We start from the raw sequence: 15,445 nt of genomic DNA, 5'->3' as shown, positions 1-15,445 counted from the left end.
CAGACGTACACTAGAAATGATCTACTACTATCAAAAGTGATGGATATAGTACTTCACAGTAAGCTTTTAAGAACCACCCCAGGACTCAAACTACATGTCAAATTGAAGCTAGAACTATCCATACAAGCATGATGTTTCCTATTAGGAACATTATTCCCCCACAGCTAAGGAAACATGTGTTAAATCAATGACACGAAGATCACTGTAACATTGTTGGAATGAAGGAGATAGCCAGAGATTACTTTTGGTCACCAGGGTTCAATTCCAAACTCGAGGAGAAGGTGGGAATGCGTGTAGCCTGTGCAAGAGCTCACAACTTACCTCCAAAACATAAAACAAAAAAATTTTAAAATCGCAAAAGAATTGAACATATACTCTGGTTCTGTCTTTACAAAGGGAGACACAAATAACCTCCTGGAAATATTATAGAACTAAGGGATTAGAGAGAGTGTGAGATAAAGGAAATCAATTTTAATATGAAAATAGTGCTGAGGCAATTAATATAGTTAAAGGCTGACAAAAGACCAGGGCCTGATAACCTGCATTCCAGAGCACTAAAGGAAAGGACCCTGGAATATATGTCGCATTTGTTGTCATCTTCCAAAATTCTACAAACTCTGGAGCAGCTCCTTCAGATTGGTGTATGGCAAATGTAATCTCAGTATTTAGAAGGGCCGGAGAGAACGACAACAGAGAGTTACAGACCACCTGGGGTGGAGAAAATGCTAACAATCATATAAAATGTGTTCACAGAACATCTGGAAAGCATCAACCAGATTTGACAAAGCCAATATCAGTTTATAAAAGGCAAATCATGTTTAATAAATCTATGCAAGATTTTTGAGGATTAGAATATATGGGGAAGCAGCTTGGGATTTGGCGCATTTGGATTCTCAGATGCATTTTTATAAGATCCATCATAAGGAGGTTAGGATGCAAAGTTAAAGCACATGGGATAGTGGTTAATCTATTGGCAATGACCAGGAATTGCTTGACAGATAGAAATCAGAGAATTGGAATAAATGGGTCTTTTTCCAAATACCAGGTAGTGACTATTGCAAGAATCAGAACTTGGGCCCAGCTACTCATGAAATGATCTGGATGAGGGAACCAATGCAACATTTCGAGCGCTACCGGTATCTTTATAAAACAGCTTGGTGTATGTTGTGGCCAGCTGTGAATTGAAGTGATGCTGTTCATTTACACCATGATAATCTAAAATATACAAACAGGCCTTGCTGTCTTGTTACTGTAAGCAATCAACACTCCTAAGAATAAATGCAGCTTCTGGTATGTGTAAATGTATCACACTGCAAACATGACTAATTACTAGTCTGTGCTTACAAACATTCAATATTAGATGCAATTCTGGTTTTGAACAACCTTTATTCAATAAGCCTGACTATACTATTTAATTCATGATTGCCAGTCAGGCTCTCAGTGTGATATGTTCACACATGATAGAAGCTGAATTTATTCCTCCTCAGGTCTTGTTATTTATAGGCAAAGGAATATGTCCACACATTACATCTTGATCGCTGAAGAAAGGGCACTGGAAACAGACAATCTATGCTGCAACACCATGGCAACGCTGTTTTACAGGCATGTCAAATCACAGACTAAACAAATGGAACCCCTTTTTTGTGTATAATTTGTTGCTCCTTTTTTAAAGGTGGTTTTGTTGCATCCTGATGAGTGCAAACATGAATGCTTCAACATCATGCCTTTTTTTTAAATCAATGCTTATTTTCTATAAGACCAAAAAATTAAGACAATAAAATACACAAAGTGCAATTCCAGTAGCCTGTGTTCCTTGCAGCTCAATCATGAACACACATTACCTAGGAAAGAAATGTGTGCATAAATATAGAATAGTAAACTGCAGCAACGGATTCTTCCTCATTTATTCCCTGAAACCCAACAGGAATTATTCTATAACTCTAGTTAAACCCTTATTCTGGAACACCTGACCTGCAAGCAATAACAATAACTGTATCAGTTAAATATAGCCCATGCTTCCTGCCAGTTCTAACTTTCATGGAGAAATACACAAAAGATGTCTGCCTAGTGTCCATACAAAACAGGTCATCAGATCTCAAGCTATCTCCAAGTTTCTTGCTTCTGTGGGGAGGTTGGAAGAATAAAAAGGTATGATTTTTGTTTTAACTTATCAAGATGGACAGTAAGTAAGGGAGAACAGGCTGACTTACCAATGTCAGAATCCCCGCCACCAGAGGAGTTCAACTTACGAAATATCTCCTGCTTCTTCGATTTCACCATTGGCGAAGTGTTCTCCAGCTTAGTGAAGAACGCTGGCAAATAGCCCACATTCCCTGGAGATCGAGCCTCATTCCTGGAGAAAGAAAACAGTGGCACTGAGAGCCATAACAAAGCAATGTGATGTTCAGAGAATATAATCAATGCAGGGTTTGGGAAGATCATGAAATAAAGAGACCACAATAACTGTTTTTGGCTATGTTTATGTTAAAATAAATAGAAAAATCTTCACAACCAGACACAAGGTTCTAGTGCAAAGGATATAATTAGAGGTGGAGTCATCAGTAATTGATTAATGGGAGATCTTCAAAGATGAGATGATTCTGGTCTGAAGCAGACAGATTCCTAAAAGAAGTTAGTAAAGACAAGCTATACCTTCTGAATATGTAAAGACAGAGGCTAAAATAAGAAAACAGAAAAGTTGATAGTACAATAAAGAACCAAACTAAATGTAAGAAGTTCACAACAAATCTAAAAAAAGAGTATACAAGGTTAGTGACTAACATAAAAGGGTCCTGTAAAGGCTTTTCAAACTGAAAAAAGTGATCTTTATAAACCATGATTAAATGGCAGAGCAGACTCAATGGCTGAATGGCCTAATAACTGCTCCTATATCTTATGTTCTTATAGATAGATGTAGGGATAATGTGTAAAAGCTACCAGTGCGGTTAAGCATCATTTAGAAAATAGTGACCATTATACACCTTATGATGATGATAGGACAAATATTTGATGAAAACCAAGTTAATAGGTTGGAGAAAAGTTCATTTTAACAGATCGAGAATAAAACTTCAGAAAATAATGGTATTGGCAAACAATGATATAGACAAATGGAAAATACTTGAAACAATGTTTTAAACAGTGCAGCAAGAATACATTCTATTCAAAGAACAAAGTAAACATGAGTGAAACTACACAGATAAAGAAAAAACATAAATGAACAATCAAGAATTAAGAAGGAGGCATGCATTAAGTACATAAACTGCAAGGGACTGCAGGGTAAGAAAATGCAAGGAGATTAGAAGAGAAGTCAACAAAGAAAGAAATAATGAAATTAAATCAAGGAACACAAAACAAGACAGGCTAACAATAAAACTGCCACGATATGAACAGGACTATTAGGGATAAACAGAATATTATTATGAGCAATGATAGAGAGATGACATAAATATTAAATTATTTTGCTTTGGTAATTACCAGGGAGGTAAAACATGACTGTGAATAAGATGAACAAGGAGGTAAATACATTTAAAATGAAAAAAAAGGAATATATTGAATAAACTAATGACTTCAAATCAAATGTCAAAGAATGGGAATGAAGGGTTAATGTTCAGAGTGATAGAAGAAAGAAATGGTGCTCCATAAGGATCAGTGCTAAAACCACAACTGTTCGCAATTTACACTAACAGTTAGGGCTGTGGAATTAAAACAAAGTTTCCAAATTTGTGAATGACATCGAATTGGGAAATGGTAGAAGATCCAGTCACAATCTCCCAATCCAATGGTAGGTGCCAGAAAACTGCAAATGTTACAACAACAGGGAGAAGAATAGACTTTTAGCAATGCATCCAGACCCTCTAACCTTACTTCTGAGAAATATTTTCGAGAAATTAATGTGGAATAAAATGAATCAGCATTTGAAGAAATATGCCTAATAAATCAAAGTCAACACAGATAGGTTAATTACTCTCAGTAACTGAGAAGGGTTGATGTGTATAGTATGGCTGATGCTGCATATATTTGCCTGAAGAAAAAAACTTGACAAAGTACATCATAGCAGACATGTTATCAAATTTAAAACTCATAAGATGAAAGGTATAGCACCATCGTAGCAAAAAATGCTGATGAATGGTTGTTTTTGTAAGCAGGCCTATGTATTTGGTCCACTGTGTTTTTTTTTGATTCATAATAATCCAACCTTGGAGTATAAGACATAATTTTAAAATCTGCAGTGTATGAAATGTGAAATACACTAAACAAAGATGCAGATAGTAACAGAATTCAGGAAGACATAAACAGATTACAAAATTTAACAGAAATTTGAAGTGATACATTTATGTGAGAAGAATGAGGCAAAACAACATGAACTTTGAGACACAATTTTAAAGGGATTGCAGGAACAAAAAGACTTGGGAGTGGCAGGACAAATTGTGAAGGTTGTTAATGAAAAGTAAATGTCACTCTGACTTTATTATTCACTGATTCAGATTATCAAACCATTCTAACGGGCTCCTCTGGTGAGTTTCACAAATAGGGCTTGTGTCCATGAGATCAGAACACCTCTCCCCAGACGGTAAAAGTGAGAACTGCAGATGCTGGAAACCAGAGTTTAGATGAGAGTGGTGCTGGAAAAGCACAGCAGATCAGGCAGTACCCGAGGAGCAGGAAAATCGACGTTTCGGGCAAAAGTCCTTCATCAGGAATAGATGGAGGGAGCCTCCAGGGTGGAGAGATAAATGGGAGTGCTGGGGATTCGGATGTTGCCTGACCTGCTGTGCTTTTCCAGCACCACTCTACCTCTCCCCAGAAACTTTGTGGAGTTCCTTCCAGTTGACAGCAATTATGATTCTATTGAGAGTTAGGTTTATTGTCTATTATGGAAGGTTCTCCAGCAGGTGGGTGTCAACTGGGGAGTTCAAATTTTACAATGTGTTCTTTCCAGTAAGCATTGATACTGTCTTTATCTTTGTTGAGAGTTTAGACATCTTTTGATCTTATTAGAATTGATCTATGTATTGAGGGTCCTGAGAGCTCTTTTGCTTATCTTGAAATTATATATAATTATTCACGTTAACAAGGAGTTTAATTTCCCAGCCTTCCATATCTACCAATTTCTGATTTAAATTGTGGGTGATTTTTTTGAACTTGAATAGAGGCTCATGGTGATACCCAACCCAATGCTTTACTCAGAACTATGGCAAGCAGCCCATTCACATGGTGCAAAGGAAATATCTTAAAGGCAATCTCAAAGCCTCTATGAAGGTCTGCTCTGTTAAGGTGATGCCCTGGTGGTATTATTGCTGGATCATTAATCCAGAAATCCAGGTAATACTCTGGGAACCTGAGTTCAATGACTGCCAAGGCAGATGGTGCAATGTGAAATCAAAGAAAATCTGTCAGGAAAAAACACACCTGATTTAATAATTACCTTTTGGGAAGGAAACAGCCATCCCTACCTTGTCTGGTCTACATGTAACTGTGGAACAGCACACCAATATGGTTGACTCTTAACTGCCCATGAGGCAATTAGGGATGAGCAATAAATGCTGGCTGAGGCAGCAATGTCTTCGTTCCATGACTGAATAACAAAAAATCTGTACTTGGGAAACAGATGCTCAATCACAACCAAAACTGCAATCTCTCATCAAAAATGGTGAAAAGACCTCCAGAGAGAATGATGTGAAATGGAAAGAAAGGGAGATACTCAAGCAAACAGTACACCACCATCTGTACTGGACAACTAAGATCTTCATTGTAGGAGCGTTTGTCAGGCTAAAGTAGCACTTATAAACAATTTGTGAAACCACACCCACATTGATACCTTTAAAGCCAGAAGCCAGAAGAGGGTTCATCCTTAACACAAAGGACTGCCAATGATGACAGGACAAAGTAGGAATGTTATACTACAACTTCATAAAATGCCAGTTACATTTCCTTTCTGGAAAAATTCAGAACACTATATTTTTGAAAGTATGTCAAGGGCCTTGACATAAGATAAATTAGAATGGTAACAGGGATGCAGGACTTCAATTATACAGAAAGGAAGGGCAACTGCAATTACTCTCCTTCAGAGGAAGTTAACAGAAGATCTAGTGGCAGTACTCAAAAGTCACAACTTGATTTTGGTTAAGTAAATTAAGAAAAAAAACCTGTTTCCAGTGACAAGAGAGTCTGTAACCACAGCATAGAGATTTAAGGAGATTGGTAAAAGATGCAGTGCTAAGACATGAAAAACTCTTTTTCAGTGACTCTGATGTAGCAAAAATACAAAAAGAATAGAAAAGGATGTGGAAGCTATTGCAAGGGCGATAATAAATTACTGAAAGCTAGAACAATAATATGTTATGAGTAGCTTTGATGTATGAACCAAGTCTATTCTATGGTTGGACACCCAAATATAGATTCTGAACTGCTTAAGTATTTTTAAACACAATGTGCTCTGTGGGAACGACCCTAACTGGATCTCTGTTCCTCAGAGTCCTGTTTCTTGAAGACAGCATTCAGTTTCTGCAGATGCCAAAAAAACCTGTTCAATTACAGCAATACAGATGTTAATCCTGAAGTCTGAATAAAACTAGATATGCAACAGCAATTGAAAATATAATAGTATTAACAGATGTGACTGAGGCTAGGGGCACAGTGGGAAGCTGACCATTCCCAGTTACAAAATATGCAGAAAGGACAAGGTCAGAACATGAATCAAATATTGCATTCTGGTACGTGATGCTGGAAAGGTATGATAGAATGGTCAATTGTGTTATTCATTTGACTTGAGTTACCCTATAGAAACTGTGGACCATGAGACAGTGATAAGGAGGTTAAAAATGAGATAGGTCAGAATAATTGAAGGATAAAAGTTATATAAGTGGCAGAAAGAAAGTTGGATTCACATGCTTTCATCCAGTAATGAATAGCACTGGATCTAATTCTGGGAAATGATGAACAACAAGTAGATAATGGAAGGGTTCTGGAGAAAACAGAATATGAGTAGATAGGATATCAAAATTGAAAAGTATAGTCAACAAGTTAAAGTTAAAGGCACTTGACAGATTTGAAAAAAAAATGCTTCTGAAAGGTGTAAAAAAATTAATCATTATGATAAAAAGGAATCAGCTCGGTTACAGAGAGAAATATAAGAGAGAAGTATAAGAAATATAATTCAATAAGTAGACAATTAACACGTAGACAAGGTATATTCCCACAGGAAGCAAAGTGGACAGTCAAAAGTTAACTAGGAAAAAATTAAAATGAGGCTTTGAGTAATTATAAATTGAGATCAAATAAACTAAATGGAAAATCAATCAAAATTAAGGTTGCAAAAAGACTTTACGAAATGTAAGTAACAAAGGGAAATGGCAAACATTGTCATAAAATCACCAAAAGTAAAAATAAAGGCCCTACACCTCTCAGAAAACATTAGGTTACAGGAAGGACGCAGTGCAAATTCAACAGGACAGTACCTGGTATAAAGAGGGAAATTATAAGGGCAATTTCACAACCGTGGCACCCCACCCCATGTGTTTCCAAGATTGAGGTGTTTAAGATGATAAAAGGATTCAATCAACTGAATATAATGAAACTTTGGCTTTGATGGACAAGTTTAAACAATCTGCCATAACTTTGAAAAAGCCATGCATAGTTTGCGTGAAGATGGAGAGTGGGAAGCCCAAGAGAGACAGACTCAGATCCACATTCCATCACTAGACAACAGCAGCATCTAGTGACAGAAACGAGCTATTGAACCCAAGGCCTTTTTTACTGCTCACCGAGTACATGAGATTTGTGGTAAAATGTTGCTGAGGCCCACAACAAAAAAAAGAACCTTGGGAACAAAAAGGACTGAAAATAAAAAGGAGCTGCAATGGTAAAATGTCAATAGCAGCTGACTTCCACACCATCATGCTAGAAATCAAAGGAAATTGTTTTTGCAAACAATGTAAAGACCTATCAATGTCTACGTAAAAACAATGACTGCAGATGCTGGAAACCAGATTCTGGAGTAGAGTGGTGCTGGAAAAGCACAGCAGTTCAGGCAACATCCGAGCAGCAGGAAAATCTATGCTTTGGGTAAAAGCCCTTCATCAGGAATACACGCAGAATGCCTGAAGGGTGGAGAGATAAATGATTTTCCAGCACCACCCTACTCCCCTATCAATGCCAACTGCTGTATGCGACTGATAGATGTCTTTGTAGATTGACCAGTCCCACATCTAAAATCTTCAACTAGACTATCATGTGTTCTGAATTATGGCCTTCTCACAGGAGTTGCAAATGAACTTTATTTTTAATATTGCTGTTGTCACGGTGATGGAGGTGACTGGGGCAATGGCTGTAAGCATGATTTGCTCAGTATGACTGGTTGTTGCTTGACTTGTCTGTGGGACAGCTAATTTGGCACAAACCCCAGATATTAGCAAGGAGCATTACCAACTGAGCAAGATGTGGTTTTCGGGATCTAATGCCTAGGTCGATGCTGAGTAGGTCCATTTGGTTGAATTCTTCTTAGACCTTTTCTTTGCAGGCTGTTAGAATTGACAAGTTTTCTAGGCCATTTCCCAGGTCTTGGAAAAGTTCCAAACAGGAAGAATGGCTCTTAATTGATGTGCAATGTGAATGTTAGCACTTGCAGAGAATTTGAATCCAAGACTGCAATCATCATAACACATTTTAAGACTCTACTGCACCTAAGTAATAGTTCTCAGCTAGATGTCTACTCATGAAGGATCTAGAACTACGGGGAGCATGGTTTCCAAATAAGAGATTTACCATTTGAAATAGAAATGCCGAGTTCTTCTCTCAAAGGATTGTTAAACTTTGGAATTCTTCTTCCCAGTGAGAAGTGGAGGCTGGGTCACTGAATATATTTAAGGTTGATTTCGACCGATTTGTTTATTTACAAGAGAGTCAAGGGCTATGCAGGGCCAGGGAGGAAACTTGAAGCCACAATCAGATCAGTCATGATCTCATTGAATGGCGGAGCAGGCTCCAGGGGTCAAATGGCCTACTCCTGCTCTTATTTCTTAAGTTTTTATATTCAGTCAGTACCTTGTAGCAGAATCTGGGGCACGACCTCTTCGGACAAGCAAGGGCATCGGGAGCCATTCATTACTTGGGGGCAGCCTGCAGGAGGGCAAATGTGAGAGATCAAAATAACACACAGAAGACACTATGGTCAACTGCACACACTATTATCAAGAAACAAGGCATGGTAACAAGTGAAAGTCTTCAAAGTCAATTTCAGTGTTTTATGAATGTTTACAATTTGTAAATTATCTTGACCTCTGCCCTCAAAAAGTGTCAAGGAGTTGCAATAATTATAAGTTGCATCAAAGATTTGCCCCTGTACCAGGCAATGCAGATGCTGAACATCTGTTCTATTATTTCTCTATTTCAACAATTTCACAAAACCTGACTTGCCTTCGCTGAGGTTACTGGAGAAACTTAACTCTAACACTAATCCCAAAATATGAACAACTGTGCTAATACAATACTGCAACTTGGAAACAGACAGAAAGCCAATGAATGCAGGCAGTAACTGAACATGCCAGTGGGAAAGCAAGCAAAGTCAGAAACATACAAGCAATAGAAATGCAGTGATTGGCCCTTGTTACAAATAAGTGGGCAGAATAAAACAGATGCATTTCAAGCAAAACACATAAGAGACAAATGTAAATTTTGAGACTGCAAGACAAATGAAAATGGAGTGAAAATAAGAAACAAAAATCAAAGTATTAACTGAAAATTTAATCTTGAATTTGCATGTTTCACAAATTTAATCAGTCCATTAAACCCACAATTGATTGCTCAGCACATAAAACTTGCATTCTAATCCCATCATAAACCCAAAGTAGAACGCATTTTCTGGTGAAATTTTGTAGCTGAAAGGAAAGGATTAGACAGATTGAAAGGCCTGATCTCCACACTCTCACCTACCTCTGTTCAGTGGGTTCTGCCTCCCTTCGCTGAGGAGGTTGTACTACACTCTCTTGCTTCTCTAGATTGGCAGGGGCTTGGGGAGGGGAGATAGGCTCATATGGTTCTGACGAAACGTGGCTTCGTTCTGGGGATTTCCCAGGCCTATGTGCAAAAAGAAAAACATTCATCACCATTAGTCTTCACAGACTCATGGCATTTTGGACATAGACACATAAACGAAATGAAAGCTTGTTCTTCTAAATGAAGCCTTCATGGTTCCATATAGCTAACTCCAGAAACTAAGCAAAACACTGAGATTCAGGTTCAATAGTATGATTATACACAACTTTATTTAGTTTTCTACAGTGTAGACAAAAGTGTTGAATCTTCATACCAAATTGATCAGTTTGTTATGGATTTCTTTCTATTAAAAATGAGCATACAATGGCAGATAAGTGTTTAAGAGGACAAACATATAACAAGCAGTCTTAACTAAGCAAAGAGTGCATTATTTACTGGTGCCTCTACTAGACATTGGAATTCGATCATATACAGATCATATACAGAACCTTTGTTGTTCGGGTGGTCATGACATTCAGGGGCTCAAATCAAAGCCAGCCTAAGTTTGAACATCTCTTAATGGCAAACAAAAAAGTTGGAAGTAATTAGAAAAGAATCAAAGGCAACATAACAATCAATGATTCTTCTGTCACAATTACAGCAAAGCACAGATTACTGCTAATAGTTTTTACTGCTCTTTGTACAGCTATTAATTTATTTTCTAAATGTTCTCTAAGAGTAGATAAACATTTTAAATCTAATGGGCACACTGACATACAGTTACAGTTAACAAGGTATATCGCCTATCTTCTTGTTTACCTTGCTCTGCCTTTTTCCGTTGGATTTTCAGGAGAGACTCTGGATGGTGGCCTCTGAAGAAGAGCTGTTTGAGTGGTCTGTGGCTGAGAGTCCGTGCTGTAATGAGTGGAACCCTTCCCTCGGTTAGAGAGCACTGGAGATGTTTGGAATGTAGATACTGGAGGCTGTGATGACGGGCTATTGGGTTGGTTTCGGGCAAAGTCCTGTGTAATAATGTGCTAAAAACAAAGAAATTCATTTTCAAATCAAATCTCTCATGCAAATCTATGTTCACACGATGCAAAAAGCACAAAACTAAGCGGCTTTGTCGACTTCCACATTTGCTAGCTGCTCTTACTGACTGGCAGGTTAACAAGCTTTAACACAGTCTGCCTGTCACCCACACACGGTCTCTAAAACAAGCTAGCATGCTAGCACTAGGAAGTATTTATAGAAATGTAGAAAACTTAGAACACAGTCCTTTCTAGCCAATTACATCAATTAGAAATACTGCAATCTAGTTTAATTCCACATTCCAGCACTTGGTTCATAAAAATTGTGATGAGAGATGTGTGATTTATCTGCATTAATATCATTTTATTAAAAAGTTTGAATTTTTAACTAGAGGCAAATGGATATTGGTCTTTTTTGTGAAGAGGTTTAATGGTTAAATGGGTCAGTCTTTCTGGAAACATTATCTAAAATGCAACATCTTCGGAGAGGTGATAGCCCGATGGTATTATTGCTGGAGTACATACCCAGATACCTAGGTAATGTTCTGGGGACCTGGACTTGAATCTCACAAAGGCAGATGGTAGAATTTGAATTTAAAAATTTAGAATTGGGATCTAATGATGATCATGAAACCATTATTGATTGATGGAAAAAACCCATCTGGTTCACTGATGTCCCTTACAGAAGGAAATCTGTCAACCTTACCCTTTCTGGCCTACATGCGATTCCAGACTCTCAGCAATGTGGTTCACTCTAAACCGCCCTCTGGACAAATAGGGACAAGCAACGAAGCCATCAACAACCACATCCCTTGAATTAATAATATATCTGTAAGGAAGTGAGTGACTGAAGGGTCTCCTGGGCAGATAATGGGAGTTTGTTTATATTGTACAGGTTTAACGACAGATGAAAAATGAGCTTGCTTTTGGGTTTAATAATTCAGGATTTCTTTTAGCTTAGAAAAACCCCAAGATTGGAAAGCTTTTTGGTCAGTTTGAAGGGATACCAACTGAAGTCAGATGCTTAAATAGTCTCTCCTAGAGAAAGGAGATTGTTCAGAGTACTTAGGGAACATGTTATCTCAGGCTTTCAACAATCCGCACAGTTCTAGCCAAACACATTCGGTCTGCAAGTTTCAGATACTACGTTCTTTCACTGAGAAAGCCTAAGACCTCAGGAATACAACTGGCCAAGGGAAAAGGTCCAATAGCTTGACCAGAATTAGAAAGTTACAGCAAGTTAAACCCATAGATTTGATAGGGAAGGGTAATTCCTGTTTTTAGTTTGAGAAACTGCATAGAGGTAACACTGGGGAGTATGTGGGATCTTGTTCTGCCGTGTGCTTTAAAATATATCAAATTACGTATGTTTAGATATCTTGATTTGGTATATTTTACTCATATGTAATAAACTATTCTATTATTAAATCACATCTTCGGGTTTGTGCATTTATGTTTGTGAAAGACCACTACAGTAAATGTAATAAAAAAGATCTATCAAGCCATATTTCATTCTGAGATCTGATTATTTCAGTAGTGACATGAGTTAGGATCATTTCCCTGGATTTCCAAAAAATGTGAAGGGTTCTACTTCTACTAACCTTTCAAATTGTTTCCCACCTTGCTTTGTTTAACCAAATTATCAATATCCTTAATTTGCCTGTCCCCTAACCCCACAACCTCACCACAGTTATTGATCCCTTTCTGCTAAGAGAAATAGTTTCCTTATAGACATTCTATCAAAGCATCTCATAAATTCTGTACATCTCAATCACGCCCACCCTCAAACTCTTCTCTTCCAAAGTAAGCAACCTAATCTATTCATTCTTTCCTCAAAACTTATATATTCCGAAAAATAATCTGGTAAATCTCTTTCAAATGCTCTCTCGTAATGTAGTGATCAGGACTTTGCACAATTTGTGGTCTAACTATTACTTTATGTAGTGCAAGACTAACTTCTTTACATTTATACACCTAATAAAGCTATAAATTGCGGAAGGGATTCAAGACCTTGGAACAACTTTGTGATGATGTCTACATTTTTGCACATCATTAAGTACAAATACCACAGTATAGGCAGTCACAACACTCATTCTGGAAGATTCACATGACGACAGACTAAACTTTAGCTAAAGTAACTATCAGTGAAAGCCTGGTTTATGATGATCATGTAATAAAATATTCAGTATGAATGTCTAATAAACTGTATTAGTTGGAAGTCTATCTGAAGCCAGTTTTGACTTTCTGATCTCCATCAATCCATCTAAAAACCAATCTCAATGGGGCATCAGACCCTACGTGACATTCCAGATGCCCGCATGAAAGCAACATGAAAGCATCTACTACACGCAGATAGTAAGCCAGATCAATGCGCAGCCACTTGCCAGGCCTCACTTACATGAATGTGATCAGCGAGAGTGATCAATTTGTGTGTTTTGGAAACTTGAGGGTTAGGAACAGAGGAATACACGCTGTCCGGCTGAGAGGATGGTGGTTGCTGCTGTGGAGACGGTGACTTCTGCATCATCCTGTACCGGCTCATGGGCACATCAAACCCTCGTGTATTAGGCTCACCTTTAAAAACAGATAAATGCTCAACATAAGATCTTTCACTGTGCATGTATGCTCACATTTGGATGTCTACACTTCCCTCAGTAGCCATCAAGAGTAAGATCATGAATAGTTTAAAAGGTATATAGGTTAGCCTGTCATTAAAGTGATTACATTTCCATGGAATTAAGGTCTAATCTTAGAATATGCTGTCTTCAGTAGCTTCACAGACGAACTCATTGAACAAAATATGCCAACTGGAGCGCGCATATTTACCCAACTGCTCTGTTATCTGCACTATGTCAATCAGTATATCCTCAGCAATTGGATGGTTGATTCTAAGGGATTGGTATAAGAAAGCAACCACCCCAACACACACAAAAGAAGTTGCATCAAGACATTGTTCAAAAGGGCCGCAACACACTGCAGTACACCAGAACTGCAAAAAGAGGAAGAAGAACACCTATACAATGTATTCACCAAAAACAGATACCCCGCAATTTCATCAACAGATGCCTAAGGGAAAGACAACAAAATGAGGACAGGCCACAACCCAAAGGACTAGCCACACTACCATACATCAGGAGCATTTCTGAACTGACAGCCACACTACTATGAGCACTAGGACTCATAACAGCACACAAACCAACAGCCATTCTCAGACAACAACTCACCAGAACGAAGGACCTGATACCCAGCATGAGCAAAACCAATGTAGTGTACAAAATCCCATGCAAGGACTGCACAAAACACTACATAGGACAAACAGGAAGACAGCTAACGATCCGCATCCATGAACACCAACTAACCACGAAACGACATGACCAGCTATCCTTAGTAGCCACACACTCAGATGACAAGCAACATGAGTTCGACTGGGACAACACTACTATTATAGGGCAAGCCAAACAGAGAACAGCCAGGGAATTCCTAGAGGCATGGCACTCATCCACAGATTCAATCAATAAGCACATTGACCTGGACCCAATATACTGGCCACTGACAACAGGAAGCGGCAGAGACAAGCCATTATAAAATGCTGGAGGAAACATCACAGAAGCGCTTCACAGGAGGCTCCCAAGCACTGAGGATGTCACCTAGACAGGGGACGAAGCGTCCGCAACACAAATTCCCAGCTCGGCGAACAGAACCACAACAACGAGCACCCGAGCTACAAATCTTCTCCCAAACTTATCCCATTACATAGAAACATAGAAGATAGGAGCAGGAGGAGGTCATTGGGCTCTTCAAGCTTACTCCATCATTCATCACAATCATGGCTGATCGTCTACCTCAATAGCTTAATCCTGCTTTCTCCCCATAACCTTGATCCTATTCGTCCTTAGTGCTATATCTAGCTGCCTCTTGAATACATTTAATGTTTTGGAATCAACTATTTCCCATTCTTTAGGTGAAGAAATATCCTAAATGGTTTACCTGAAATCCTCAGACTGTGACCCCTGGTTCTGGGAGCTGTTCAGAATTCAGCAAAGGACCAAGGGATTGATGAAGAAGGGGAAAATATAGTGCAAAAGTTAAGCTTGCAGGGAACATAAAGACTGACACCATGAGTTTCTATAGGTATGTACCCTTCTCTGCTGAATTCTAAACTGCTCCCAATCCTCAGACTTATTAGTTTTTTTTTTAAACTCACCTCACTACCTTGCACATCCAACTTACTCTCTTTGGTCCCTCTCAATATTATGCTTCATATTGTATTTTCTTGCAGTTCCTCACTTCCATTTCAAATAGATACTACAGCTTATCTACTTCCTCTCCAGCTTCATTTCTCTCTAGTAAGCTCTCTCTCCAATATTACTAAGACAGCACTATTTCTTATCTACAGTTTTACCTTTGATAACATTTTCCAAAAGCACAATGTCAGCTGATGA

General features: G+C 38.3%; 1 protein-coding gene across 14 annotated transcripts in view; it reads right to left on the bottom strand.

The window, feature by feature from the left end:
• ncor1 (nuclear receptor corepressor 1) overlaps positions 1-15,445 on the bottom strand; it is a 402,479-nt gene that overhangs the window by 16,334 nt on the left and 370,700 nt on the right. For 10 of the 14 annotated variants that reach the window (XM_060848164.1, XM_060848169.1, XM_060848173.1 and 7 more), the window contains 5 exons: positions 13,402-13,577; positions 10,792-11,009; positions 9,931-10,074; positions 9,043-9,117; positions 2,211-2,353 (listed from right to left, as the gene is read on the bottom strand). In XM_060848164.1, coding sequence (XP_060704147.1) covers positions 2,211-2,353; positions 9,043-9,117; positions 9,931-10,074; positions 10,792-11,009; positions 13,402-13,577 — 756 coding nt within the window. The remainder of the gene's footprint in view (positions 1-2,210; positions 2,354-9,042; positions 9,118-9,930; positions 10,075-10,791; positions 11,010-13,401; positions 13,578-15,445) is intronic. The other 4 variants (XM_060848172.1, XM_060848176.1, XM_060848174.1 and 1 more) reach the window with 2 other exon arrangements.

The sequence above is a fragment of the Hemiscyllium ocellatum genome, chromosome 31 (assembly GCF_020745735.1).
Source record: "Hemiscyllium ocellatum isolate sHemOce1 chromosome 31, sHemOce1.pat.X.cur, whole genome shotgun sequence".
NCBI classification, from domain to species: Eukaryota; Metazoa; Chordata; class Chondrichthyes; order Orectolobiformes; family Hemiscylliidae; genus Hemiscyllium; species Hemiscyllium ocellatum.
This window is presented reverse-complemented; position numbering and strand designations above follow the sequence as displayed.